General features: G+C 41.1%; 1 protein-coding gene across 30 annotated transcripts in view; it reads left to right on the top strand.

Moving 5' to 3' along the window:
• VWA3B (von Willebrand factor A domain containing 3B) overlaps positions 1–26921 on the top strand; it is a 201082-nt gene that overhangs the window by 59905 nt on the left and 114256 nt on the right. For 19 of the 30 annotated variants that reach the window (XM_070572067.1, XM_070572064.1, XM_070572066.1 and 16 more), the window contains one exon: positions 8560–8685. The exons of the other annotated variants lie outside the window; for them this stretch is intronic. In XM_070572067.1, the coding sequence (XP_070428168.1) occupies positions 8560–8685 (126 nt within the window). The remainder of the gene's footprint in view (positions 1–8559; positions 8686–26921) is intronic. 30 annotated transcript variants of the gene reach the window in all.

Genomic DNA, 26921 nt, shown 5'->3' with positions numbered 1-26921 from the left:
CTTATTAGAGAGTGGCCTTGGGCAAGTCCCTTAATTTCTCTGAACCACAGTTTGCTCATCTGTAAAATGGGGATGATCAGCCCTACTTATGTGATTGTCGTGAGAGTAAACGAGGTAATGTGTTTAAGTGCCCAGCACAGTGGCACATAGTAGGTCCATAGTAAACTTTAGTTTCCTGTTCTTTCTCCCCCTCTGTGTATCAGCAAGAAGCAGCCGTTATAAAATACATCTAAAATAAATGACACTTTTAGACATGGTAGAGTGTTGTGAACTGTGTCAGTGAGAAGTGGCCCAGAATGGGTACCCAGAAGATGGCATGTCAGGGACTCCCCCACACTGTGAAGGGGAAAAAGAGCCTCAACTTCTTAGGGGAGCATTTCCTTAGGGCGGAAAGAGGGAATAGGGTATAGAGTGTTGCTCCTGGAAATCACTCAACTTTTATTGTCCCCAAGAATATTTTGGATAGAAATTATTTAATTTACACGCCTGTCTCACCATGAGACTAAAGCTTCACAAACTTTAGTGGCAAAAGAATCACTGGGATGCTTTTAAGAGAACCGTTTCCTGGAACTCTACCCTCAGAATGAGTCTGCGGTGGGGCCTAGGAATCTGCCTTTTGACAAGCAGCTCAGGAGGCTCTGACACAGGCTCTAAGGACCACACTTTGGGACGACCACCCTGGAGCCAGAGACTCTTCAAAACTGGGCCTGCTTCCTGTTGGCTCTGTGTTTCCAGTGCCCAAACAGAACAGACATTGACCAAGTTTTCGTGGATCAGTGAGTGAATGATGATTCTCCTAGAAGATGTCCTGCTGAGAGGAGAATATTTTTAAATAATTGGCTTCCTGGTTTCTAAGTCAGTCTCTTGTGAGTTTGAAGAAAACAATTAGTCTCCTAGAACTTGCTCCTTCCTGATGACCTGGCAGAGCCATGTGAGTGAGACCCCATCCCCAGGAGGCCACATGACTCATTTTCACAAAAACAGGCTTCTGTTGAGGCCAGGAGGCTGCGCAGATGCTGGTGTGGGGTTGCTGTCCAATGACAGTAGTCCCAGCCTCACTGTTTCTCTGTTGATTCAGTTGGATGACAGAATCAGGGGTCAGTTCTGTGAGCATCTTGCATTCTTTTTGTGCACTGTGGCTCCCTTAGATCCAAAAGAAGTTTGGGTCTTTTTGCGATGGAAAAACTCAAAAGCAACAATTCTGATAAATTTCCTCTAAGGAAATCTTTCTCTAAATTTCCCCTGAATTTACTTTTCATTAAAACATTTACCCTTTGAGTTGGTGTCTTTTAAAAAGTATGACCTATTCTAAATAGAATAGGCTTATTCAACTCAACTTTAGTGATGGGCATTTTTTTCTTTAGATGTTCTTCTCTCTCCCTGTGCTCTTGTCTTTATCGCCTGCTTGCCCAGGGACACCCAGAGCCTGCGGTCAGCGCTTCTTACTGAGTTTGCTGGAGCACCTGCTCTTTACCAGAATAGTGATAGTTCCTCTTTAGGTTTTCTAGGTGAAGATTGGACTGTTAGGCTGCATTATATTGCACTTTACAGTTCTCTGCTTAGAAGCGCTCCACCTATTGAGAGTTGCCCATACGTGGTATTTGAAATCGCTCTGTGAAACACATATATTCATTGCCCCAAGAAAACATTAGACATATATCCAGATGGCAAAACGACTCTGTTTGCTTTACATTAATTCATGGTAATTTCCATGGCTGAGACTGAGCGCAGCTCCACGCTCACCTCAGCGGTTAGAGCCCTGGGTCCAGATCAAGCCCAATCAAGCCAGCAGGTGTTCAGTGACCTCTCGACAACAGAACATCTTAATGCAAGTAACAGGGAATTTTTCCATTACAACAAAAACTGCTGATTGCACCTCAACATAATAAAGGCCATATATGACAAACCCACAGCCAACATCATACTCAACGGACGAAAACTGAAACCCATCCCTCTCAGAACAGGAACAAGACAAGGGTGCCCACTTTCACCACTCTTATTCAACATAGTACTGGAGGTTTTGGCCAGAGCAATTCGGCAGGAAAAAGAAGTAAAAGGAATCCAAATAGGCAACGAAGAAGTAAAACTCTCGCTGTTTGCAGACGACATGATCTTATATATAGAAAACCCCAAAGAATCCATAGAAAAACTATTAGAAACAATAACAACTACAGCAAAGTTGCAGGGTATAAAATCAACATACATAAATCAGTAGCATTTCTGTATGCTAACAATGAACTAACAGAAAAAGATCTCAAGAACTCAATCCCATTCACGATCGCAACAAAAAGAATAAAATACCTTGGGATAAATTTAGCCAAGGAAGTGAAAGATCTATACAACGAAAACTACAAGACCTTCTTGAAAGAAATCGATGACGACATAAAGAGATGGAAAGACATTCCATGCACATGGATTGGAAGAATAAACATAGTTAAAATGTCCATACAACCTAAAGCAATCTACAGATTCAGCGCTATCCCAATCAGAATTCCAATGTCATTCTTTACAGAAATTGAACAAAGAATCCTAAAATTCATATGGGGCAACAAAAGACCCCGAATTTCTAAAGCAATCCTGAGAAAGAAGAACAAAGCCAGAGGCATCACAATCCCTGATTTCAAAACATACTACAAAGCTACAGTAATCAAAACAGCATGGTACTGGTACAAAAACAGATGCACAGATCAATGGAACAGAATTGAAAGCCCAGAAATAAAACCACACATCTATGGACAGCTAATCTTTGACAAAGGAGCTGAGGGCCTACAATGGAGGAAAGAAAATCTCTTCAACAAATGGTGCTGGGAAAACTGGACAGCCACATGTAAAAGAATGAAAATCAACCATTCTTTTTCACCATTTACTAAAATAAACTCAAAATGGATCAAAGACCTAAAGATTAGGCCTGAAACAATAAGTCTTCTAGAAGAGAATATCGGCAGTACGCTCTTTGACATTAGCTTCAAAAGAATCTTTTCGGACACCATAACCCCTCACATGAGGGAAACAATAGAAAGAATAAACAAATGGGACTTCATCAGACTAAAGAGCTTCTTCAAGGCAAGGGAAAACAGGATTGAAACAAAAAAACAGCCCACTAATTGGGAAAAAATATTCACAAGTTATTTATCCGACAAAGGGTTAATCTCCATAATATACAAAGAACTCACACAACTCAACAATAAAAAAATCAAACAACCCAATTACAAAATGGGCAGGGGACGTGAACAGATATTTCTCCAAAGAAGATATACGGACGGCCAATAGACACATGAAAAAATGTTCATCATCACTAATCATCAGGGAAATGCAAATCAAAACTACACTAAGGTATCACCTTACACCTGTTAGAATGGCAAAAATATCCAAAACCAAGAGTGACAAATGTTGGAGAGGCTGTGGAGAAAAGGGAACTCTCATACACTGTTGGTGGGAACGCAAACTGGTGCAGCCACCATGGAAAACAGTATGGAGATTCCTCAAAAAATTAAGAATAGAAATACCTTATGACCCAGCCATCCCACTACTGGGTATCTATCCTAAGAACCTGAAGTCAGCAATTCCAAAAGTTCTTTGCACCCCTATGTTCATCGCAGCATTATTCACAATAGCCAAGTCATGGAACCAACCTAAGTGCCCAGCAACTGATGATTGGATAAAGAAGATGTGGTATATATATACAATGAAATACTACTCAGCCATAAAAAAGGACAAAGTCATCCCATTCACAACAACATGGATAGACCTTGAGGGTATTATGTTGAGTGAAATAAGCCAGATAGAGAAAGACGAACTCTGTATGACTCCACTCATAGGTGGAAGTTAACATATAGACAAAGAGAATTGATTGGTGGTTACCAGGGGAAACGAGGGGTGGGGGGAGGGCACTAGGGGTGAAGTGGTGTACCTATAACACAACTAATAATGATGTACAACTGTAATTTCACAAGGATGTTAACTTTCATAACCTTAATAAAAAAAAAACAAAAATAAAACTACTGATTGCACCACTTTCAAACCCTTTATGGATGTAATATGTCCCCTTTCACCAGATCTACATTATAATTTTAGCTTTCTGGGAATTTTAGACACCTTTTAATTAATTTAATAGTTTGTTAACTATTTTGAATATTATATTGTTTTCTGAAAATAGAAGTATATGCTGCTTTTTCCTGAAAATGCTGCCTTTTAGATCCTCATGACTGGATAGGCGGTTAGGGCTCAGGCAGATGGCGATGTCTCCACCCAGCTGGGCCCATTCTTCACCCAGGAGTCCTGGGCGCTGGGGAAAGGGCCACAGAGAAAGGAGCCCATAGAGGACCTAGGGATGGCCTGGGATTCAGGGTGGCCGAGGGTGGTTTTAATTTCTGGATTGCCCTCTCCCGGTACTACATTTAATTGTCCTCAGACCAGTGCCTTTTCTAATCGCCTTTCCCCTCCTGCCCTTGGAATGCTAGTGTTTCGGGTACATGGGGGGAGCCTTGCCCAGCTGTGGCACAAAGATCTAAAAGGAAATCACTTACTGCTTTAGGGCATATCATTGCTAGTTTCTGGAATGCCTAGGGCAAAGCCACACGCTCAAATGATATAGGTCTGTTCCATACCACTCAGAAGAGCTTCTTGCAGTATCAGGGGCTGTCCATCACGAGGCAGGGCGATTCTTTGAGAAAAGAGTGCATTAGGTGCTTGATAATTGTGTCATTGTAATAAGGAAAAACAAAAACAAGAAAGGATAGAAATCCTTACCAAAACACTGGATCTTGTGCTGAGTGCTATGGAGGATACAAAGAAAGAAAGGACATTGTCCCCATGCAGAAGACATTTACAGTCCAGTGGACAAAGTCAGCCTGTGCAAACGTCACCAGTAACCCAAGGCTGAATGCTGATACTGTAGGAGGCCTCAGCTCTTGACAGCAGGGCGGCCATGGACACGCTGCTGAGTGGTGAGCTGTGTTGTGGGCAGCTGCCTCCTAAAAATAGAACATCATGTTTGTGAAGGATTGACTTAAATTAGACTGGATTCAAGGTCATGCATATGCTAATCCACCATCCTGGCCGATGCTTCTTTGTGTTCTTTGGAATCGGAGGTTGGAGTGTCAGGCAGCCGGGCATCACATGTACTATCAGACCACCTGATGGCCTGGCCTGAGAGTGTGTCCTGGCAGCAAAAGACTGAGAACAGTGGTTGTGGCCGCTCCGTTCCCTGGGAGCTGAGAGGGAGCAGGAGGCAGATCACTGTTTCTAGGGGCGGCTGGGCAGAGCTTGATGGTGGAGGCAGGACGGTGCCTTGAATGAAGGGTGGGGCTAGGTGAGTGAATCCCTTTAGGAGAGGACGGTGGGAGGACAGAGGCCCTGGAGGGCTGGGAGCACAGTGCTCTGCCCGGTTCATGGTGGCAGAGTGTTAGAGGGAGTGTTATGGGAGGCCTTGAACCCTGGACTCATCTCCAGCACTGGCAGTGCCCACTCACCGCATAGTAGATGCTTAACAAATATTTGCTAAACGAATAGATTAATGAACTGGACTCTGACAACTGGACTTCATCCTGCAGGTGAGACAGGGAAGTTTTGACAGGCAGGTGGTGTTTGTGGCAAGTACTCAATGGGCTCTTCCCATGACACATCAAAACGTATCTGTCCTGGGTCTTGTTTCATTTGTAAAACTAGCCAGTCTGAAGAATCTATACCGGATGCTGATGAAAAGCAGCAGCTTAATATGACGTCTCTCCCAGCTGATGTCAGCATTCTGCAGCTTTCAAATGATCATCGCACGGCATATGGGGGATGTCAGGGGTTGGTGCAGGAGGGGGCCATTAGGGTCGGAGGATCTTTTAGGTCACCTAGATGTCTCTGTGGGGAACCATATCCTGCTTCTGTGCATCTCAGGCCTTGGCTGGCTTATCCCTTGATGGTCAAGATCCATAAGGCTTCATTGTTGTTTCTTCCCCTCTCTGGTTGGGCCTGGAGAATTTCAAATTCACAGAGCTGTCTGAACACTGGATTTCCTGTGCCTCGTCCTCCCTCCTGTTTTTCCAGCGGAGCTGTCTCCCTTGCCTGCAGCTGTCTGATAGTCCAGCTAAGTCCCTTAGAAGTGGCTCTGATCAAAATGGTAGCTCTTCCTCACTGCTGTGGAACAACTTGAAATAAGCCTCTCCATTCTAAGTTATGCTTTTCACTGCCCTGAGGCTTTTCTTATTCGATAGCTGGTTTTGTTTTTAAAGCAAAGCTAGTTAAAGGGATAGTTTTGAGTTGTTTTGTTTTCTGATCACCATCGTAGGAATCTGTAGCTGCCTAATTACAGTGACGAAACGAGTGTGGCAATAACCCTAATTACTACCTGTGCAGGGGAGCCCGTCCCCGCCACTGCTGCCCTTTAACACACTTTCCCGTCCCTGGATCATCAAGAGTCAGCTGTATTTCTTTGGAAAATTTTCCTTTGAGGCTGACTTGTGGTACGCTCCCTCTTAAGATGTTATGGACAACTCTGGGGGAAATGGAAAGCCTTGACTCGTTTGAAACTTTTACAGAGAGAATCCTGCTACTTAGCGCCTCCGTGCTGAGGCAGGCAGCTGGAAGGCAGTCTTGCTTTTCCCGCCGTCAGGAAGTCCTGTGAGCTTCAGGTTTGCATTTGGCAGCAGCGTGTGGTATTTTCGGAGTTCCAGCACAGAGCTGGGTACACATCACGTTTCACTCCTTGGACTGTTGATGGCTGCAAAGCCGTGGTGGCCATCCGTCTCTGTCAGAGCTTGTCACTTGCTTCTTTATGATCACAGCTATTAATACTCTCTCACTTGATCTGACCAACTTCGGGGGGGCCAGAGCTCTGGTGTCCCTGTACTTCTGCCCTGCCCTTCTTGACTATGTTTGAAGAGCCGGAAGCATCAACTCTGGTCTGCCCTGGTCTGTCCTGGGTGGATGAATCGCCCGGGTCATCCCTAGACCTGATTGTGGTCTCTCATTCTCTGTGGCTGTGGGATCTTGGGCATCTGTGAACTGTTATGTAGACAGTCTTGGCAAGTGGGGGTCTCATCAACAGCTGGGGGCGGGGCTGCAGTGCCCCCTCTGTAACCATGCATCCCTTTTCCAGGACAACTAGTCAGAGCGGCTGAGTTGGTTTAATCACACTAACTTGGGTTTGACTTCGGGCTCTGCCACTCATTGATGGTGTGACCTTGGACAACATTTTCTGCCTCAGTTTATGCAGCTGTAAAATGGGGACAGGAATAGAATTTGCCTGCAGAGTTGTGATGAAGAGAAATGAGAAAATGTTTAGAAATTTCCAAGCACAATGCGAGGCATATAGCAGGTACCCCAAAAAGGTATTTATCATTAGAGAATTTGCACCCCACTTACTTTAATGATGACACCATTAGTGTTCTCCGAGCAGACTGTGTACAGTCTGTGAAACAGAGTTGTGGGTTTTTTTATTAAATTTTTTATTGGAATGGAATTTTTAAAACTAGACCCTCTAAATACATCTGCTAAATTCTTACCTGTACTACTATATTAGGAGCAACCTCAGAGCAGAGACTGCCCTGTAGCCCCCACAATGCCTTGAGTAGTGCTAGGCTGGTGGCTGGGCCCATAGATGCCACTGAAAATGGGTGGGTGGCATCTTCCAACTGTGGAGTCACTGCTGGCCTCGTGTACACAGCAGGCTCTGGCTGAGAGGCACTTGGAGATAATTGTAGGTTCACACATAGTTGTAAGAAGTAATAGAGAGATCCCACGTACCCTTTACCCAGTTTCCTCCCACAGTAACATCTTGCAAAACTACAGGACAATATCACAGCAGGACATTGATGTTGATACAGTGAAGATACCACCACAGGTTCCCTCATGTTGTACTTTTATAGTCACACCCATTTCCTCCTCCTACACCCTCCGTATCCTCTGGAAACTACTGATCTGTTAGAGCCTGGAAGGCAGAGCCTCCATCCCAGCCTTGCACCTCTTCCCGTGGGATGAAATCCTATTGACTGACTGATTGTGAGAGTGACGTAAATATCTATATTAATGAAGCCATATCACTTAAAAAAAATGTCATACAGGCAAACCTAACCCTGAACTGAGACAGCGAGTTCCAGAAAAAGTGGCCAAAGAATTTTATTACGTTAGGGAAAATAAAGACTTATGCTGTTGGTTTCAAAGAAGCAGGAAATCTCAGCTAAATCAAGAAAGGGTTAGGGGTTGTTATTTTCACGTACTATTGAATTTCTCTCCCTCAAAGTGATCACCCTGGCTTTTATTAGGTGCTTTTGAATATTTTTATTCCTTATCTTATTTGAGTATTACCAATAATTTATCTTAAAATATTCTGGCTACTACAAATATTTACTTTACAAGGATTTATTGCATCCATACGAGGATTTCTTGAGGTGACAGCATTTCCTTAGGGATTTCAGTTTGGAGTCCCAGAAAGAGATTAGTGGAGAAAGTGGAATTTGATGTTCAGAAATGTTCTAGAAAGTTGGCTAGGATATGCCAGTCCTGCTGGGACTACCAGAGAGTTCTCAGGCCTGCCACAGCCGCCCACTCACGCTGTGTTTCCGTTCCCAGGAGCCGGGGTCAGAGAGGACGTGTTTCTCATTTGGAAGGAGATGGAGGAAGCCTGCAGCACGCTGGCCCAGATTCAGAGGCTGGTGGCTGAGCTTCCCAAGTCCGCCGTGGCCACAACGGACTGTGGTGGGTGCTGTTTGTGGTCACGAGTGTGAAAGAGTCATGACCGTTAGTTGTTGCGGATGGGGGACTGTTTCCATGCTCCTTACCAAGGAGAGCTCCTGAGGCCAGCTGTGAGGAGCTCCTGAGGAGAGCTTCCAGAGCTGTGCTATAGTGTGTGTGTGTGCGTGCACACGTGTGCATGCATGTGTGCACGTGTGCGTGTGTGCGTATATGTAGGTTGTCAGAAAAACCAGAGCTGGACAGTAGTTAAAGTGGTAAAAGCAGATTCTATTCAGGAACTATTGTAATAGAAGAAAAGAGACCTCAGGACTGGGCTCAGTTGTGAAAACAACATGGACAAGTCAGGACTTAGAGCCAGGGAGCCGGGAGAGGCGTCGGTGGATGGAAAATTACTAAGAGGGAACCTCAGGGGTCGGGGGGATTTCTGGCTAAACCCACTTGACAGGATCCTCGCTGAAGACAGGCCGGGGTGATCAGACACCACCTGGGGGGCGGGAAGTATGAGGAATTTTTCAGATATTGAGGATGGGGGATTCTTGCTAAACTGACTTAGGATTTTTGCTAAAATTGGGTGAGGCAAAGACAAACACAGAACTCCAAGGGTTGAGGCCACGTTGAGCAGACGATTCAGAGGAGGCTGAGTTTGGAGTGTAAATCCCAACTCCGTCACTAGATTAACCTGAATTAATCTTCTTAAGCCTTAGTTTATTCTCCTGTTAAATAATTGTAATATCGGTCTTGAGGGATTATTGTAAAGATTAAGTAAAATAATGCCGGCTTTGCACCAAGCAGGCACTTGATAAAGGTAGGGAGCTGTGTACTGATCCCCCTTTCTAATTCCTGAGTTAGTGCAGGCTGTTCTCTGTTGGGCTCTGGTTTCATTTAGGGCACCCCTGGTAATAATAGTGATTAACACAGCACACACCTTACATGTGAGGCACTGTTCTAAGCTCTTCACAAGCATTAGCTCATTTAATCCTTACCACCATCTTATAAAATAGACACTACTCTTATCTCCATTCAGGATTAAGTAACTTGCCCAAGGCCACACAGCGAGAAGTGATGAAGCTGGATTCAAAACCAGTTCCTCAGTAAAAATACCCATATCTGGTTCTCACCCCAGATGTTCTGATTTAATCTATAAGGGATGCGATCTGGACAGCGGGGTTTTTGAAAGCTCCCCAGATCACCATTAGGTGATCCTAATTGTGCAGCAAAATTTGGGAATCTCTGCCAGGCTGTCCTGCCTCCTGGTACCCTGCCTGTATTACAGAGGTGTCAGTCTGGGAGGAGAGCAAGGGGGCCATGCTGGCTGGGGACAAGAATGCAGTTGAAGAGCAGAGAGGGGGAAGAGGACATGTGTAGAAGGAGGAAGAGTTTAAAGTCATGGGCAAGCTTGCCCTGTGTGACAGTAAGTTCCTGGGAACAGTGAGTTTTTCCTGTGAGTGGGTGTCCTGACTTGGTCCTGGGGCAGCAGCAGCTGTGCCTGCTATGCCAGGACCATCTCTCTGGGGTTCCCAAGGAGGGGCCTCATCAGGCTTGTCTGGAAGGGCTGCTGTCTTGTAGCGACACCCCATTCAGTACAAACTTAGAGTCAAGAACCCAGAGAGTCCTCTGTCCTCCTGAGAGAATAAAAATAAAGCAGGGGGACCTGGATTAAAGTAAACACCCAGGCCTGGCAAAGAGGCTGGTGAGCCTGCTGCTAAGGGGTGTGTTTTGAGGAGTGTTATGGACTGAATTGTGTCCCCCAAAATTCATATATTGAAGCCCTAACCCCCAATGTTACTGTATTTGGAAACAGCGCGTTTAAGGAGATAATTAAGGTTAAATGAGATTGTAAGGGTGGGGCCCTAACCTGATAGGACTGGTGTCCTTATGAGAAGTGGAAGAGATGCCAGAGACCTCTCTCTCTCTGCGGGTGCACAGAGGAAAAGCTATGTGTGTTCACAGCAAGAAGGTGGCTGTGTACAAGCCAGGAAGAGATGCTGCACCAAAACCCAGCCCGTGGGCACCTTGGTCGTGCACGGCCAGCCTCCAGAACTGTGATAAAATCAAATGCTGTTGTTTGAGCCACACAGTCTATAGTATTTTGCGATGGAGCCTCAAGCAGACTAATGACAGGGAGTACTTAAGCATGGGAGAGTTAGTCCTGAGGGTTGATAGGAGGTTTTTAGACGTTATTAGTGAAGAAACAGAAGCGCTGTTGGCCTCTGTAATCAATAAAATGGTAGACCATCATCCCTTTGTTTCAATCTAAGACACACACACCAAAAACTGGAAACCAGAATAACTCCAAGCATGAATTTTCAAAAGATCCTTCAAATGTACCATTTCTATTTAAAAAGGAAAATTTGGTCAGTACCTTTCCACTGTTGGACTCCCATCAAAGCTTTTGTAACCTTGTCTTGGCCTCAGAGGCCACATGTACAGTGTCTGACCTGCTCCCCTTGCCACCCAAAGCCCAGTGTTTTTGGGTGCAAATGCTGTGTCAGCCCAAGACCCTATGTCTGCTTCATGTGAAGGCAGTGACCATCCCCTAAGTTTGGCTGCCAAAGCTCTGCTGGCCAGAGGAGGTTGGTTTCCATCTTGAGAGGGGAAGGGTCAGAATGGAGGAGGTCAGGCGGGATGCCATTGCATGTGGAAACTTCTTGTGAGTCAGACAAAATCTGGCTTCCTGGGCATAGCAGCCCTCACTTGACCCCTGGGCTGGATGCAGTAGCTCAAGGGCCAGCTCACACCTATAGCCATAGGGCCACAAGGGAAGTTTCTGGCAGGGCTGATCCATCAGCCTGATGCCTGGAATAAGAAGATGGTGATGCCAGACCTTCTGGCCACTGGTAATTTTGACCTCTTTTAATTACCAAGAGCAGGTCATGAGAATTCCCTGGGGGAAAAAACTGACAAAAATATATAAAACAATGGTTTTTAAAGACACTGGATACCAAGCATTGAAGGCCAGTGCTTCCTGAGATACAGGGAAAATCCAAGGTGAGCTCTATGATTGTCCCTGCTTAATGCTTTGAGAGCATTTCCAGGCCATGGTATGGGGAGAAGGATCTGAGGTGGAGCACAGCAAACTTCTGAGTTTATGAGACAGCTAAGAATCCAGGGAGGCCATGATTTTTAGATTTCACAGGACAAAGTACCAGAGAAGAGAGAGGCGCACAGAGAGAGAACTCTGGAAATCTGCAGAGAGCCGCCCTTGAGAATTCGGCTCAATACTGATCAGCTCATTCTGTGAGAAAATGAGATGAGGCTGGGAAGATCCATTGGAAAGAATTGGAAAGAAAGTGCTTGGAGCTCACACGAGGCCAGGAAAGTGCCTGTTCTCACCAGCCTGACTGGAAAAATTTCCAACTCATGGGGCACTGGTTAGACTACTTGGGAAGGTCTTGCCTCAGTAATAGCCAGCCTTAAACTGAGCTCTGGGTCCTCCTGAGAAATCATCAAAGCAAGACATGAAAGGAAAGAATTTCTTTATAGGTAACTTAACCACCTCTCGGAACAAAGCCCAAGAAAATTTATAAGAATACAGAAATATCTGGTATCCAACAAGGTAAAATTCATGATGACTGGTATCCAATCAAAGATTACTAGGCATGAAAAGAAGCAGGAAATGTGTCTCTTAATAATCAATCAGAACTGACTGGGAACTGACATAGACATTAGAATTGGCAGAAAAAGACATTCAGTTATTATAAACATGTTCCATATGTTCAAAAAGTAGAGACAAGGAAGATACGAAAAAAGATACATATTGAACTGTTAGAGATGAAAACTTTTAGGGAAGAAAATGTCTTAGCTGAAAACATGCTGAATGGGATGAATGGCAAATTAGACACTGCAGGAAAAAAGATTAGTGAACTTGAAGACATAGCAATAGAAACTATCCAAAATGAGACACATAAAGAAAAATAATAATAAATAACAAACAAATGAAAAGCAAGCAAATAAAATAGCATCAGTGAGCTGTGGAACAACTTCAGGTGGCCAAATATACACATACATAGAACTCCTGAGGTGAGGAGAGAAAGGGGAATGGAAAAATATTTGAAGAAATAAAGATTTAGAAATTTCCAAATTTGATGAAAACTATAACCCAGAGTTTCAAGAAGTTCAATGAATGCCAAGTACAAGAAAATAGAGAAACTGTACCAAGGGACATCATAATTGATTTGGTCAAAACCAGTATACAGAGGAAATCTTAAAGCCAACGAGAGGGGAAAAAAAAGACATGTTACGTATAAAGGAACAAAGATAAGCATAACGCAGGTTTTTTGTTGCAAGTGAAAAAACAGTGGAGCAACATCTTATTTTTTTTCATTCAGTACCTTAAACTTTCAATCTAGAATTCTATATTCTGTGAAAATATCTTTCAAAAACAAAGGCAAAATAAAGACATTTTCAGACATAAAAAGTTGAACGAATTTATTATCAGCACATCTGCACTCCAGAAAATGTTAGAGGAAATCCTTTAGGTGGGAGGAGAATGAAACTTTTATATGGAAAAACGAATAGAAATATGGATCTATACAAAGGAATATGGATATCTTTAAAAGACAATTGACTTTTTAAGCAAAAATAACAGTGTACTCTGGGATCTATAATGTATGTATAAGTAAAATGTGTGACAACAATAGCATAAAAGCCAGGAGAGAAGTAGCAGCACTATTCAAAAGTTCAAAAGATGAACAACCCAAATATCCACCAACTGATGACTGAATAAACAAAATGTGGTATTTATACTAATTTGTGGTAATTTATGGTATTTATAGATTGGTATTTATTTATAACCAATGGAATATTATTCAGCCTTAAAAAGGAAGGAAATTCTGACACATGCTACAACGTGGATAAACCTTGAAGATATTATGCTAAGTGAGATAAACCAGACACAAAATGACAAATATTATACGATTCCATCCATGTGAGGTAGCTAGAATAGTCAAATTAATAGAGACAGAAAGTAGAATAGTGGTTGCCAGGGACTAGGGGGAGAGGGAAATGGGAGTTATTATTTAATGGGTACAGAGTTTCCCTTTGGGCTACTGAAAGAGTTCTGGAGTTAGATAGTGGTGATGGTTGCAAAACAATGTGAACGTACTTAATGCCACTGAATTGCACACCTAAAAATAGTTAAGATGATAATTTTTATGTTATGTATATTTTACCACAATTAAACAACAACAACAACAAACCACTGCATTGCGAAAAAACCCAAAAAATCTAGGAGGAGAGAAATGGAAGTATACTATTGTAAGGTTCTTGTTCTATGCATGAAGTGGTATAATATCAACTGAATTAGACTGTGATACATTGAAGACGCATACTATAAACTTCAAATAACCACTAAGTAACAAAACAAGCCAACAAAGGACATAAAATGGAACTTAAAATACTCAATCTAAAAGCTGTCAGAAAAAAAAGAGAACCAATGGCAGATAGGGCCAATAGAAAACAAATAGCAAGATGATAGACGTAAACCTAACCATACACGTGTCAAAACTTACCAATTAGTACACTTTAAATGTGTATGGTTTATTGTATGTCAATTATACCTTAACACGGCTGTTAATAAAATGAAAAAGGAGGATGTGGATCACTCCTGAGATGCTGAGCTGTTCAGAGATGTTGGTGTTGGTACATTTGAGCATTCTATGTGTGTGTGTGTGTGTGTGTGTGTGTGCGTGTGCGCCAGGTATGACTCTCAAATGAGAAGACAGTTTTTCTCACAAAATGTTCAAGAATTTGTCCAAAGTTAGGGAGACTTCTTTGGGTGATGCAGCAGCTCAAAACATTTCATTTGGAATAACCTTCACAGCCATTTTATGACTCACTAGAGATAATTGGTCTAATCATGTTGTGTAGTCGTGCCAAGATTGGATTCCAAATACTTGGTTGGTTCAAAATATCAAACTCAATGTCAAAAGACAAGGGGCTAGAGGCTCATTCAAGCTCTGCAGGCAGTTCCAACCAGGAGCTCTACAGGAGCTTTGAGCACTTTTCTTTTTTAACAAGTGGAGAGGGAGACAACTCTCATTTTTATTGGTATTTTGTTAAATAACCAGATTTCTCTGTAGTTGTGGGTGGTGGTGAAGTACACATGTTTAGAGTTAGAAAGATATTAATCCTGGCTCTGCCCACTCCTGTGTAACCCTGAGCAAGACATTTATTATCTGTGCCTCAGTTTCCTTATTTGCAAAATTGAGATGATAATGATAATATCTACCTTATGGGGCTGTTGTGAGAATTAAGAGAGAAAATATGTGTAAAACACTTAGAATTGTGCTGGCATATAATCAGAATGCAATGACAGCTTAAGAAAAGGTTAATCCACTTATTTATTCTTTCATTTATTGAGTGCTTACTATGTGTAGCTCTGTGCTAGACAATGAATATAACAGTGAGTAAAACAGACATGGAACAGGTCCTTATAAAGTAGGACCTTGTACCATTTCTTGCTCAGTGAGGGTAGAAAATCAGATGCACTTGGAAGTATAATTACCAACTGGGGTAGTATGACTAAGGAAAATGTGAGCTCTTGAGCTATTCTCTGTGGTCAAGGAAAGCTTTGCTGAGAAAATCACATTGGAGCTGATATCTGAGTATTGAGGAGGCTAGTTAATGAGGTGAAGGGGTTGGGGGTAAGGGGAGAATGTATGCCAGGCAAAAGAATAGCACATGCCAAGGTCCTGAGGCAGGAACGAGCATGGCACTTTAGAAGAATTGGAAAAGATGCATGTGGCTGGAGCTCAGATTTCAAGGCAGCAATAGGCCTGTGATGAGTCTGGAAAGGTAGGTAAGGACTGGATCTTGCTCAATCTGGAGCCCATGGTATGAGATGTCAATCCTTAATTTCAGACCATTGGGAAGCCATTGGAAGATTTTAAGCAGAGGAATGATAAGATCAGACTTGCATTTAGAAAAAAGTCACTTTGGCTACTGGGTGGGAAACAGATTGGAGAGGAGAGGCCGAGCAAGGATGAGGGAAGAGAGTTAAGGTGTTCGTATAGATGAGAGATGATGGCATCTTGGTCCAGGGTGGTAGCATGTGAAGGATAAGTGGGCAGATCTGAGGGAAAATTCAGATATTGAACTTAGCAGGGCTTGGGAGTGAGGAAGATGTAGGTGTCAGAGCTAAGCTCCTATATGGATATTGCGCTGAGGGAATGCTGGAGGAGAACCAGGTTTGGGAGAAAAGATGGTGAGTTTTGTTTGGACCTATTAAGACTGAAGCCCCTTAGAGAGACCCAACAGATAAGTGAGGGAGGCAATTGACTCTGCAGGTCTGGAGTTCAGATAACTGTGAGTGACATTGCTGTTGAGGTGAAGTGAACATTCTTGCTATAAAGACAAATATGGGCCCATCAAATGGAATCCCATGTTTCTGAATCTCTGACCCCAAGTTCTTTAGATTCTGATATCCACAGAGAAGAACATATCATGTGAGTTTTCTGTTCTGTATCAATGATGTCCAATCACTGTATTAAACAAAGACTATTTTACCAACATGATGACTTCAGGTTTGAAGGCAGAACAGGCTGATTTGCACAGCAGTTGTACATATTTACCTTCTCAAGAGTATCTTCCCTTTTTGTTCAAGTAGGACTGCGGGATGAGATCTGTGGTTGGGCACTGCTGGTTTCTTATGCAGCCAGAAGCAAATGGCACACTTGTCAAAGTGCTCACACTTAAGGCAAGGCAAGGGGGAAAATAATATTTCTTCCCAGAACTGCCATTTTCCCAGCATGGCTTTCCACCATTAGAGCCCCTTACAGTAAAATGAATATTGACAAGCTGATTAATAAGCAACAAGTGAGAAGGCGAGGATTTTGTTTAACTCAAACAGATATTTTCTCATGGGTAGCGAGCTCTATATTTTCCAGACAAAAAACACAAACAGAAAAACATCTGTATAAGAATTGCATGTAATACTTCCAAAAATCAGAGTTAAAGCTCTCACTGAAAACTTTACCCCAAAATGTGGGAGAAGAATTAGTTCATTAGGATTCTGTAGATGTGATGCATTTAATTTAGGAAGCATACTGGAATGTAATACAAGGTATGATGAAAAGTTAAAGCTAGAATCATGTTATTAAAAGGTGACTGTGGTATACGAAAATGCAAATTCAACTTATCAAAATTTGTGGAATGCAGTGAGAACAGTGCTTAGAGGGAAATTTATAGCACTGAATGCATAAATCAGAAAGGAAGATAGATCTAAAATCAATAATCTTCCACCTTAGGAAACTAGAAAAAGAAGAGCAAGTTAAATCCAAAGTACACAGAAGAAAAAAATAATAAAAATTAGAGCAGAAATAAATGAAGTTGACAAAAGAAATTAGTAGAGAAAATCAACAAAATAAAAGCTGGTTCTTTGAAAATATCAATAATATCAACAACCCTCTAGCCAGGCTAACCAAGAAAAAAAGAAAGAACACACAAATTACAAATATAGGAAATGAAAGTGGACACATCACTAGAGATCCTGTGGGAATTAAAAGGATAATAAAGGAATATTCTGAACAACTCTATGTCTACAAATTTGATAACCTAGATGAAATGGACCAATTCCTTGAAAGACACAATCTGTCAAAACTTCCACAAGACGAAGCAGTCTCAATAGGCCTATGTCTATCAAAGAAATTGAATCAATAATAATAACCTTCTGCAACAGAAAGTAGCAGGCCCAAAAAGAGAATCTTGAAAGAACAAGAGAGAATTGACTCATCACATGCAAGTTGTCCTCAATAAAATTAACAGCTGATTTCTATCAGACACCATGGAGGCCAGAGATAGTGGGATGAAATCTTCAAAACGGTGAAAGAAAAAGACTGTCAGCCAAAGAATACTGTATCTGGCAAAACTATCCATCAAAAGGAAGAAGAAATTAAAACATTCAAGATAAACAAAAGCTGAGATATTTCATTGCTAGCAAATCTGCCTAACAAGAAATACTAAAGGAAGTCCCTCAGGATGAAATGAAAGGATATTAGAGGGTGACTTGAATTCACATGAAGAAATAAAGAGCACCAATAACAATAACTACATGGGTAAATATAAAAGACAGCGTAAATGTAGTTTTCATTTGTAACACCTCTTTTCCTCTTATGTGATTTAAAAGACAACTGCATATAGCAATAATTATAAATCTGTGTTGGTGGAAAAATAGTGTATAAAGATATAATTTGTATGAGAATAACAGCATAAGGAGAGGGGCGGGAATGGAGCTATCTAGGTGCAAGGCTTTTGTATACTATTGAAATTAACTTGGTACTGATCCAAGCTAGATTGTGATGTTAAGACATTAATTATAATCCTGAGGCCAGCCACTAAAAACTTAACTTAAGTAAGTATAGTAAAAGAAATGCCAAGGGAATTAAAATGGTATACTAGAAAATATCTTTTTAACATAAGAGAAGGCAGTAATGGAGGAATACAGGAACAAAAAAGATTTAAGTCATATAGAAAACAAATAGCAAAATGGCACATGTAAATCCTACCGTATCATTTATTATATTACATAAGAATCGATTCAACACTTCAATTAAACAACAGAAATAGGTAGGATGGATTTTTTTTAAAAACATGATCTAACAGTACACTGTCTACAAAAGATACACTTTAGATTGAAAGACACAAATAAGATGAAAGTAAAAGATGGAGAAAGATATGCAAATAATAATCAAAGAGCTGGAGCAGCTATACTAATTTCAGACAAAATAGACTTTAAGACAAAAATTTTTACAAAGTGGCACATTGATAATAATAAAAGGGTCAATTTGCCAAGAAAGTATAACAATGATGAACATATATGCACCTAACAATAGACCTCCAAAACATATGGAGCAAAAACTGACAAATTGAAAGGAGAAATAGTTCAACAATAATAGTTGAAGACTTCAGTATTCTACTTTCAATAATGAATGGGATAAACTAGGCAGCAGATCAATAAGGAAACAGAAAACTAACACCATAATAAACCAACTAGACCTAACAGATACCTCTAGAATACTCTATGCAACAGCAGTAGAGCACACATTCTTCTCAAATGCACCCTAAGTGTTCTCCAGAAAAGACCATATGTTAGGCCAGAAAGCAAGTCTCAATAAATATGAAAGGATCAAAATAATACAGATATGTTCTCCAACCACAATGGATGAAATTGAAAATCAATAACAGAAGGAAAATTTGGAAATTGACAAACGTGTATATTAACAACATACTCCTAAATAACCAATGGTCAAAAGAAATCAAAAGGGGAATTAGAAAATACTTTGAGGTGAATGAAAATAAAAACATGATTTGTTAAAACTTACAGGATGCAGCTAAGGCAGTCCTTACAAGGAAATTTATAGCTGTAAACACCTATATTAAAAAAAGAAAAAAGATCTCAAATCAATAAACTAATCTTCCACTTTAAGAAATTAGAAGAAGGGCAAACTAAACTGAAACCTGCAGAAGGAAGGAAATAATAAAGACTGGAGAAAACATAAATGAAATAGAGAATAGAAAAACAAGAGGGAAAATCAAAGAAACCAAATGTTGGTTCTTTTAAAAGATCATCAAAATTGAAAAATCCTTATCTAGACTAAGAAAAAAGAGTGAAGATTCATATTACTAAAGTTAGGCATGAAAAAGGGGGCATCACCGCTGGCCTTGGAGAAATAAAAATATTTATTAATGAATACTATGAACAACTGTATGCCAACAAACTAGATAAACTAGATGAAATGGTCAAATTCCTGGAAACATATAAACAACCAAAACTGACTGAAGAAGAAATAGAAAATCTGACTATACCTATCATAAGTAAAGAGAACTGGTAAACAACACCTCACCCCAAAACAAAGAGAAATCCAGGACCAGATCACTTCACTGGTGATTTCTATTGAGTATTTAAAGAAGAGTTAACACTAATCCTTCACAAATTCTTTCAAAACACAGAAGAGGAGGGAACACTTCCCAATTCATTCTATGAGGCCTGTATTGTGCTGACACCAAAACAAGACAAAGACATCACAAGTAAAACAAAACAAAATAAAAAAAAAAACTATAGACCAATATCTCATATGTAGATCCAAGATCTTCAAAAAAATACTACCAAAACTGAATCCAACAACATGTAAAAGGAATTATACAACTCAACCAAGGAGAATTTACCCCAAGAATGCAAGGTTGGTTTAACACACAAAAATCAATCTAATCTAGGGGCTGGCCCAGTGGTGCGGTGGTTAAGTTTGCACGTTCTGCTTCAGTGGCCTGGGGTTCGCTGGTTCAGATCCTGGGTGCGGACATGGCACTGCTTGTCAAGCCATGCTGTGGCAGGTGTCTCGAATATAAAGTGGAGGAACATGGGCACATGTTAGCTCAGGGCCAGTCTTCCTCAGCAAAAAGAGGAGGATTGGCAGCAGATGTTAGCTCAGGGTTAATCTTCCTCAACAAAAAAATCAATCTAATATACTATGTTAGTAGAGTAAAGGACAAAAACCACATGATCATCTCAATGGATGCAGAAAAAGCATTTGACAAAATCCAGTACCCTATCATGATGACCACACTCAACAAACTAGGAATACAAGGGAATTTCCTCAATCTGATAAAGAGAATCTATGAAAAACTCACAGCTAATTTCATGCTTATAGTAAAAGAGTGAAAACTTTATCCTAAAATCAGGAACAAGACAAAGATATCTTCTCTCTGTACTTCTATTCAACATTGTACTTGAGTTTCTAGCCAACAGAATTAGGCAATAAAAAAAAAATAAATGTATCCAGATTGGAACAGAAGAAATAAAACTATCTCTATTTGCAGATGACATTATCTTGTCTATAGAAATCCTTAGGAGTTTGACAAACTCTTACAGCTAATAAACAAGTTCAGCATGCTTGCAGGATAGAAGATCAATATGCAAAAACCAATTGTATTTCTCTACACTAGCAATGAACAATTTGAAAATAAAATTAAGAAAGCAATTCCATTTACAATAGGATCAAAACAATAAAAAGCTTTGGAATAAATTTAATAAAAGAAGTGTAAGACTTTTACATGGAAAAACTTGCAAAACATAATTGAAAGAAATTAATAAGCCCTAAATAAATGGAAAGATATCCATGTTTAAGGATTTAGAGACTTAATATTTTTAAAATAGCTATACTCCCCAAATTGATCTACAGATTCAATACAATCCTTATCAAAACCCCAGCTGGCTTCTTTTTTCTTTTGCAGAAATTGACAGGCTGATCTTAATTCATATGGAAATGCAAGGGACCTGGAATAGACAAAAATAGTCTTGAAAAAGAACAAAGTTGAAAGACTCACAGTATTTTCAAAATTTCCTGTAAAGCTACAGTAACAAACACAGTGAAGTACTGGCATAAAGATAGACATACGGATCAATGGAATAGAATTGAGGGCCCAGAAATAAACCCATCCATTTATCGTCAATTGATTTTCGACAAGGGTGCCAAGACAATTCAATGGGGGGAAGAACAGCCTTTTCAACAAATGATGTTGGGACAGCTGGATATCCACATACAAAAGAATGTAATTGAACTCCTACCTCACGCTGTATACAAAAATTTAACTCAAAATGGGTTAGAAACCTTAGTCTAAGAGCTAAAATTATAAAAACTTTAGAAGAAAACCTAGGTGTAAATATTTGTGACCTTGGATTAGGTGATGGTTTCTTAGCTACGACAGCTGAAGCACAGGCAGCCAAAGAAAAAATGGATAAATTGGTTTTCATAAAAATTTAAAAATTTTGTGCTTCAGTGAACACTAATGAGAAAGTAAAAGACAACCCACAGAATGGGAGAAAATATTTGCAAATCATATCTGATAAGGCTCTAGTATCCAGGAGATACAAAGAGCTTTTTACAATTCAACAAGAAAAAGACCAATAACCCAACTGAAAAATGGACAAAGGATTTGAATAATCTCTCCAAAGAAGGTATACAAATGGCCAATAAGCACATGAAAAGATGTTCAACATGTTATTAGAGAAATGTAAATGAAAACCACAATGAGATATCGCTTCACACCCAGGATGGCTATAATAAAAAAGACGGAAGTGTTGGCAAGGTATGGAGAAACTGGAACCTTTATACATTGCTCGTGGGAGCATAAAATGGTGCAGCCCCTTTGAAAATAGTCTGGCAATTCTTCACATGTTGAACATAGAGCTAGCATATGACCCAACAGTTCCATTCCTAGGTATATACTTAAAACATATGTTCTCATGAAAACTTGTACGTGAATGTTCATAGCAGCATCGTAATAGCCAAAAAAGTAGAAACAACCTAAATATCCATTAACTGATGAATGGATAAACAAAATGTGGTATTTATATACACCAGAATATTATGCAGCCGTAATAAGTTGTTTGGTACTGATACATGTTACAACATGGGTTAACTTTGAAAATATTATGCTAAATGAAAGAGGCTAGCAACAAAAGGCTATAATTTGTATGATTCAATTTACAGGAAATGTCCAGAATAAGCAAATCCATAGAGTAAATTCATGAGGGGAAGAGGAAAGGGGAAATAGAGAGTGACTTCTAATGAGTATAGGGTTTCTTTTGGGGGTGATGAAAATGTGCTGGAATTCAATAGTGGTGATGGTTGCACAACTGTGTAAATAAACTAAAAACCACTGAATTGTATGATTTAAAAGGGTGAATTTTATAGTTTGTGAATTATATCTCAACAAAAATTTTTTAAAGAATACAGGAAATATTATGAATAAAAATAAAAGAAATACCTTGGCAATGGTGACACAAGATGAAAAAAAGTGGCAAATATTTTAATTTCCCAAAGGAAGCAGATCCAGATTGCAGTCTTGGTTTAATTCCAGGATTCCCACTCTGTTTCAGAGTTCCCATCATCGCTACCACATGAATTTCAGGTTCTTAATCTAACGTTCCCAAACTCCGTTAATCCTTTTCTTATTTCTTAATCTCGATTTTTCTACTTTATACCAAGCATCTTGAATTGCTCTGTGTTTATCTTGCCATGTCGTGCTATTTTTAAAGAAATAGTTGCCTAGGGTACAATTTGTTACCTACATCACTGATCCTTAACTATTTTCAGTTTATTTTAAATGTCGTTTTTAGATGTGGACACGTTAAAATGTGGCTTTCAAAATTCTCCTCTTGGAGTCTGCGCTCCACAAGTGGTTTCTTCTCAGCCTTCATGCAGGTCTGTCCCTAAACTGACTATTGCTCTAACTTCTCAGTAGCTGGTTGCAGGTGATGTAGTCCAAACATTCCTCCTACCACTGCCTCATCCACAGCCTACGTGTAATGTAATCTTTTTGGCTTCCTTCCTTCAGAATGATGAGGCAGAAGAGAAAGTACGGGAAATGTAGAACGATGTCTTTGAGAGGGCATTTGCTCCTTGTGTATGGGCTCCTGCCCATTATTGGTGCTTTTTATTCTTTATTTTTATGCCTGCTTCTTTTTTGCCTCTTTATTTATTTATTTATGTATTTATGTATTTTTGGTGAGGAAGATTGGCCCTGAGCTATCATCTGTTGCCAATCTTCCTCTTTTTGCTTGAGGAAGATTGTCGCTGAGCTAACATCTGTGGCAATCATCCTCTCCTTTGTATGTGGGATGCCACCACAGCATGGCACGATGAGCAGTGCATGGGTCTGGACCCAGGATCTGAACCTGCAAACCCTGGGCTGCCGGAGCAGAGCATGTGAACTTAACCACTACACGACCACGCCGGCCCCAACCTCTTTATTTTTTTTAATTTCCTTTTCCTCTCACTTTCAGTCCATGAGGATTATGGGAATTAGGGACACTCAGGTTTGGAGTCATTTTTCCACTGGTTTATCAACAAGTTGGGTAAGCCATGGAAACTTTCTTTTCAAAAGAGATTTTACTTTTATTTTTAAAAGCATTGCCAGGGAGAAGTAAAAACCATTTCATGATATTCCAGGGGAGAAAGGGCCTAGAATTCGTCAGGATTCTTTCCCATTCTCCTACAAACTTAATGGTTGCACACTCTAATCATCTTCCTCAAGTCTGGTCAGACTCTAGAACAGCCCATTTGGACTTGGTCACATAGGAGAGATGTGACCTCAGGCACGTCACTGCATCTCCTGGTTCTTCAGCCTTCGTGTGTGTAACCCCTGGGCACTCCAAGCACGTGTACCCCAATCTGCCCAGCGAGTCAGTTTCGCAGAATATTGGTGGGTACCATTTTCTGACCCCCATCCCCTCCGTGCCTCCCCTGCAGTGCCGGGCAAGCTTGCTCAGACTTGGTGCTTTAACAAGTTTAGATGAAGAAAGAACATCAGTCAGTCAGTGAGTACAGTGAACAAGTGTGTAACTGCTCAGGAGCAGGCTCCTCTCTCAAGCCACGCTGTCGGCACCTGTGTCCTGGAGCCCAGATCCAGGCGAGCTTCATCACTTCATTCTCAGAGAAGCCTCGGCCCTGACAGCTGCTGTCTGCTGAGCTGGCTCACATGTCTGAAATCTCACCCATCTCACTTCCCTCCTTTCCCTCTTTCCTCCCTCCCCCTTTCCATCTTTCTTTCTGTCAGACATCACTTCCAGCTTCTTCTCAACCTTTTTTTCCCCACTAATTCACAGCCTCCTTTCCCATGCCACTTCCCATGTGGCAGCCAAGGGTTGATTTAGTGTCTCATGACACCTGTGAGAGCAGGAATGTTGGACAGTGTGTCCCAAACTGTAGTCTATCAAATATAAGCCCTCCAAAATGTTCTATGCAAAAAGGGCCTGGGATTAAATAACTTTAGGAAATGCTATTTATGCCTCTGCTCATGGTGAACCCCACTGTCAATTCCTATGACAAAGAACCTGTTGAAACTGTTTATTTTCAAGCTTCTCAAATTTTTTGCTAAGGAACCCTCTTTCTGAGTAACTGCCACTGACATGCAATAGAAGTAGTGTTTGTGGAACACAGCGTGGGAAACATTGAACTTGATGCTCTCTGAGGTTGGTTCCAGATCTGGAGCTCTAGTCTATACATTAGCTGACGGTTCCCTTGAAAGGCACATGGACCTGGCATGGCAGCAATGAGGTGCTGGACAAGTAACTTTCAGTGGAGAAGGGTGGGCATATTAGGGTTCTTCAGAGAAACAGAACTCATAGAATGTGTGTATGTGTGTGTGTGTGTGTGTGTGTGTGTGTGTGTGTACAGAGAGAGACAGAGAGATTTAAGGAATTGGCTCACAAGACTCTGGATGCTGTCGAGTCCAAAATCTGCAGGGCAGTCTGGCAGGCTGGAGACGCAGGGAAGAGCTGGTGTTGCAGTTCAGGTCCGAAGGCAGTCTGCTGTCAGAATTCTCTCCTCCTTGGGACATCAGTCTTTTTTCTATTAAGACCTTCAACTGAATGGATGAGGCCGACTAGATATGAAGAGTAATCTGCTTTATTGAAAGTCTACTGATTTAAATGTTAATCTTGCCTTAAAAGTACCTTCACAGGAACATCTAGAGTAATTTTTGATCAAATATCTGGATACCGTTGCCCAGCCAAGTTGACACAAAAGATTAAGTTGCCGTGTGGGGGGAAGTTATGTGGTGATAAATCCTGACGGCTGTGAGCCACTAGGGCGCTGCACCTTGAGAGGAAGAGTGGGCATTCATAAACTGTGCCCAATTTGTCTTTTCGCTGTGGTCCTGGCTATAGCGGTGATGTTTCAGAAGTGTTGGCCAGTAGATGGTACTCACTAAAACATGTTCCAAGGTTGATAAGTAGGACACAGAGGACTGGGAAAGTTAATGCTGTGGCACAGAAGTGATCTGCCATGTGCTTCTCCTGCCTATAACTGAGAGGAAATCTTTACGATCTGTCAGATGGGCTAGGAAAGCAGTGTAAACAGGGTGAACCATGAGCTCACGTCTCTGTGATAAATGAAGGTATTACCCTAGGCTCTGTAGGTGAGAATTGACGTGACACTTTTAATTAAGATAACTGCAGGAGAATGGAAAGGACCCCACAGTAAGTGACTTTAATGAACTTATGACGACCTTCTTCACCACCCCCCGCCCCAGAGAAAATGAGGTTCAGCCACTAATTGGTGTAATTAGCACTGACAGTGAAAGGATTCCCCCTCTCTCTCCTTTTTCAGCTCCGGAGCACCTACGCTCTTTGTTCATGCAGCCTGGCTGCCCCTTCTCTCCTTAGGAAATGAGAGGTGCTTTGGGGTCTTCTTCCCAACCCCCTTTTCAGCTAGAAGGAGTCAACAGTTAGTTTCTGGCTCTTTAAAATCCCTTGTTAGAATTGGTTTGATCTGTTTTAAGGACATTCTTTATGGCAGGCTTGAATTTATAATTGCTAAATGGCTCTTGTCTCTTTAAAAGAAGGCAGACCAAAACAGAGCAGAAGTGTACGATAGTGTGTGTTGCTATGGAAATAATTGAATGAAAATTTTGTTTCTGGCTACACCTATTAATCAGAAAGAAGGGAGGAGAATGAAGTAGGACTAAAGAGGAGACAAAGGCTTAAATGTAAGTAACCATAATTGAGGGAAAATAGTCACCCAAAGAGTTTCTCCAAGGAGGCTGACCCCACTGACAGAAAGGGCTTCGTTCTCTTTTTGCCATTTCCCTGTGAGGCAGGAGAACCTGGGGGATCAGAAGCTCTGGGAAACCTCTGATTTGAGCTTCCTGTGCAGGGCGAGAAGACACTTTGTGAATCATAGAGAAACCAACTGCTGGCCCTGGGGATGGTACCCTAAGGGGCTTTTGATGCCAGATTGGTTTAAAGTTCAAAAGCCAAAAACAAGCTTCTTTGAGAAGTTCCAGCTCCAGTAGGTTTCAGAGTGCATTATTTAAACGGTGTTCTATTGAAATTTGAGGACATGATCCTTTTTGTATTTTTGAGAAACAATTGACTCTGAAGTGTTTTATTTCTTCAAATTTTATTCTATATATCCCCTTAAATATAGTAATGGCTAATATTTTTGTTCCCTTAATAGTGAGTGCTGCTTTTTAATGAAAAGTATAATTTAACTTGAGTCTGTGTCTGGAGGAAGCATAACTGATGGGTCAGCAAATCATAATTTAGAGAGCTCTTTCTGTCTTACCCTCGTTGCAAAGCTTGGCTGCCCAGTATAGTCACCCAGGGAGCTTGGAAAAGTCCCAATGTCCAGACCAATTAAAACAGAATCTCATGGGTGGGGCTCAGGCATCAGTATTTTGTGTGTGTGTGTGAGGAAGATTGGCCCTAACCTAACGTCTGTGCCAATCTTCCTCCGTTT

This window comes from Equus przewalskii, chromosome 14 (assembly GCF_037783145.1).
Source record: "Equus przewalskii isolate Varuska chromosome 14, EquPr2, whole genome shotgun sequence".
Lineage (NCBI taxonomy): Eukaryota > Metazoa > Chordata > Mammalia > Perissodactyla > Equidae > Equus > Equus przewalskii.
The sequence above is the reverse complement of the archived record's forward strand: the minus strand, read 5'-3'. Positions and strand labels throughout refer to the sequence as shown.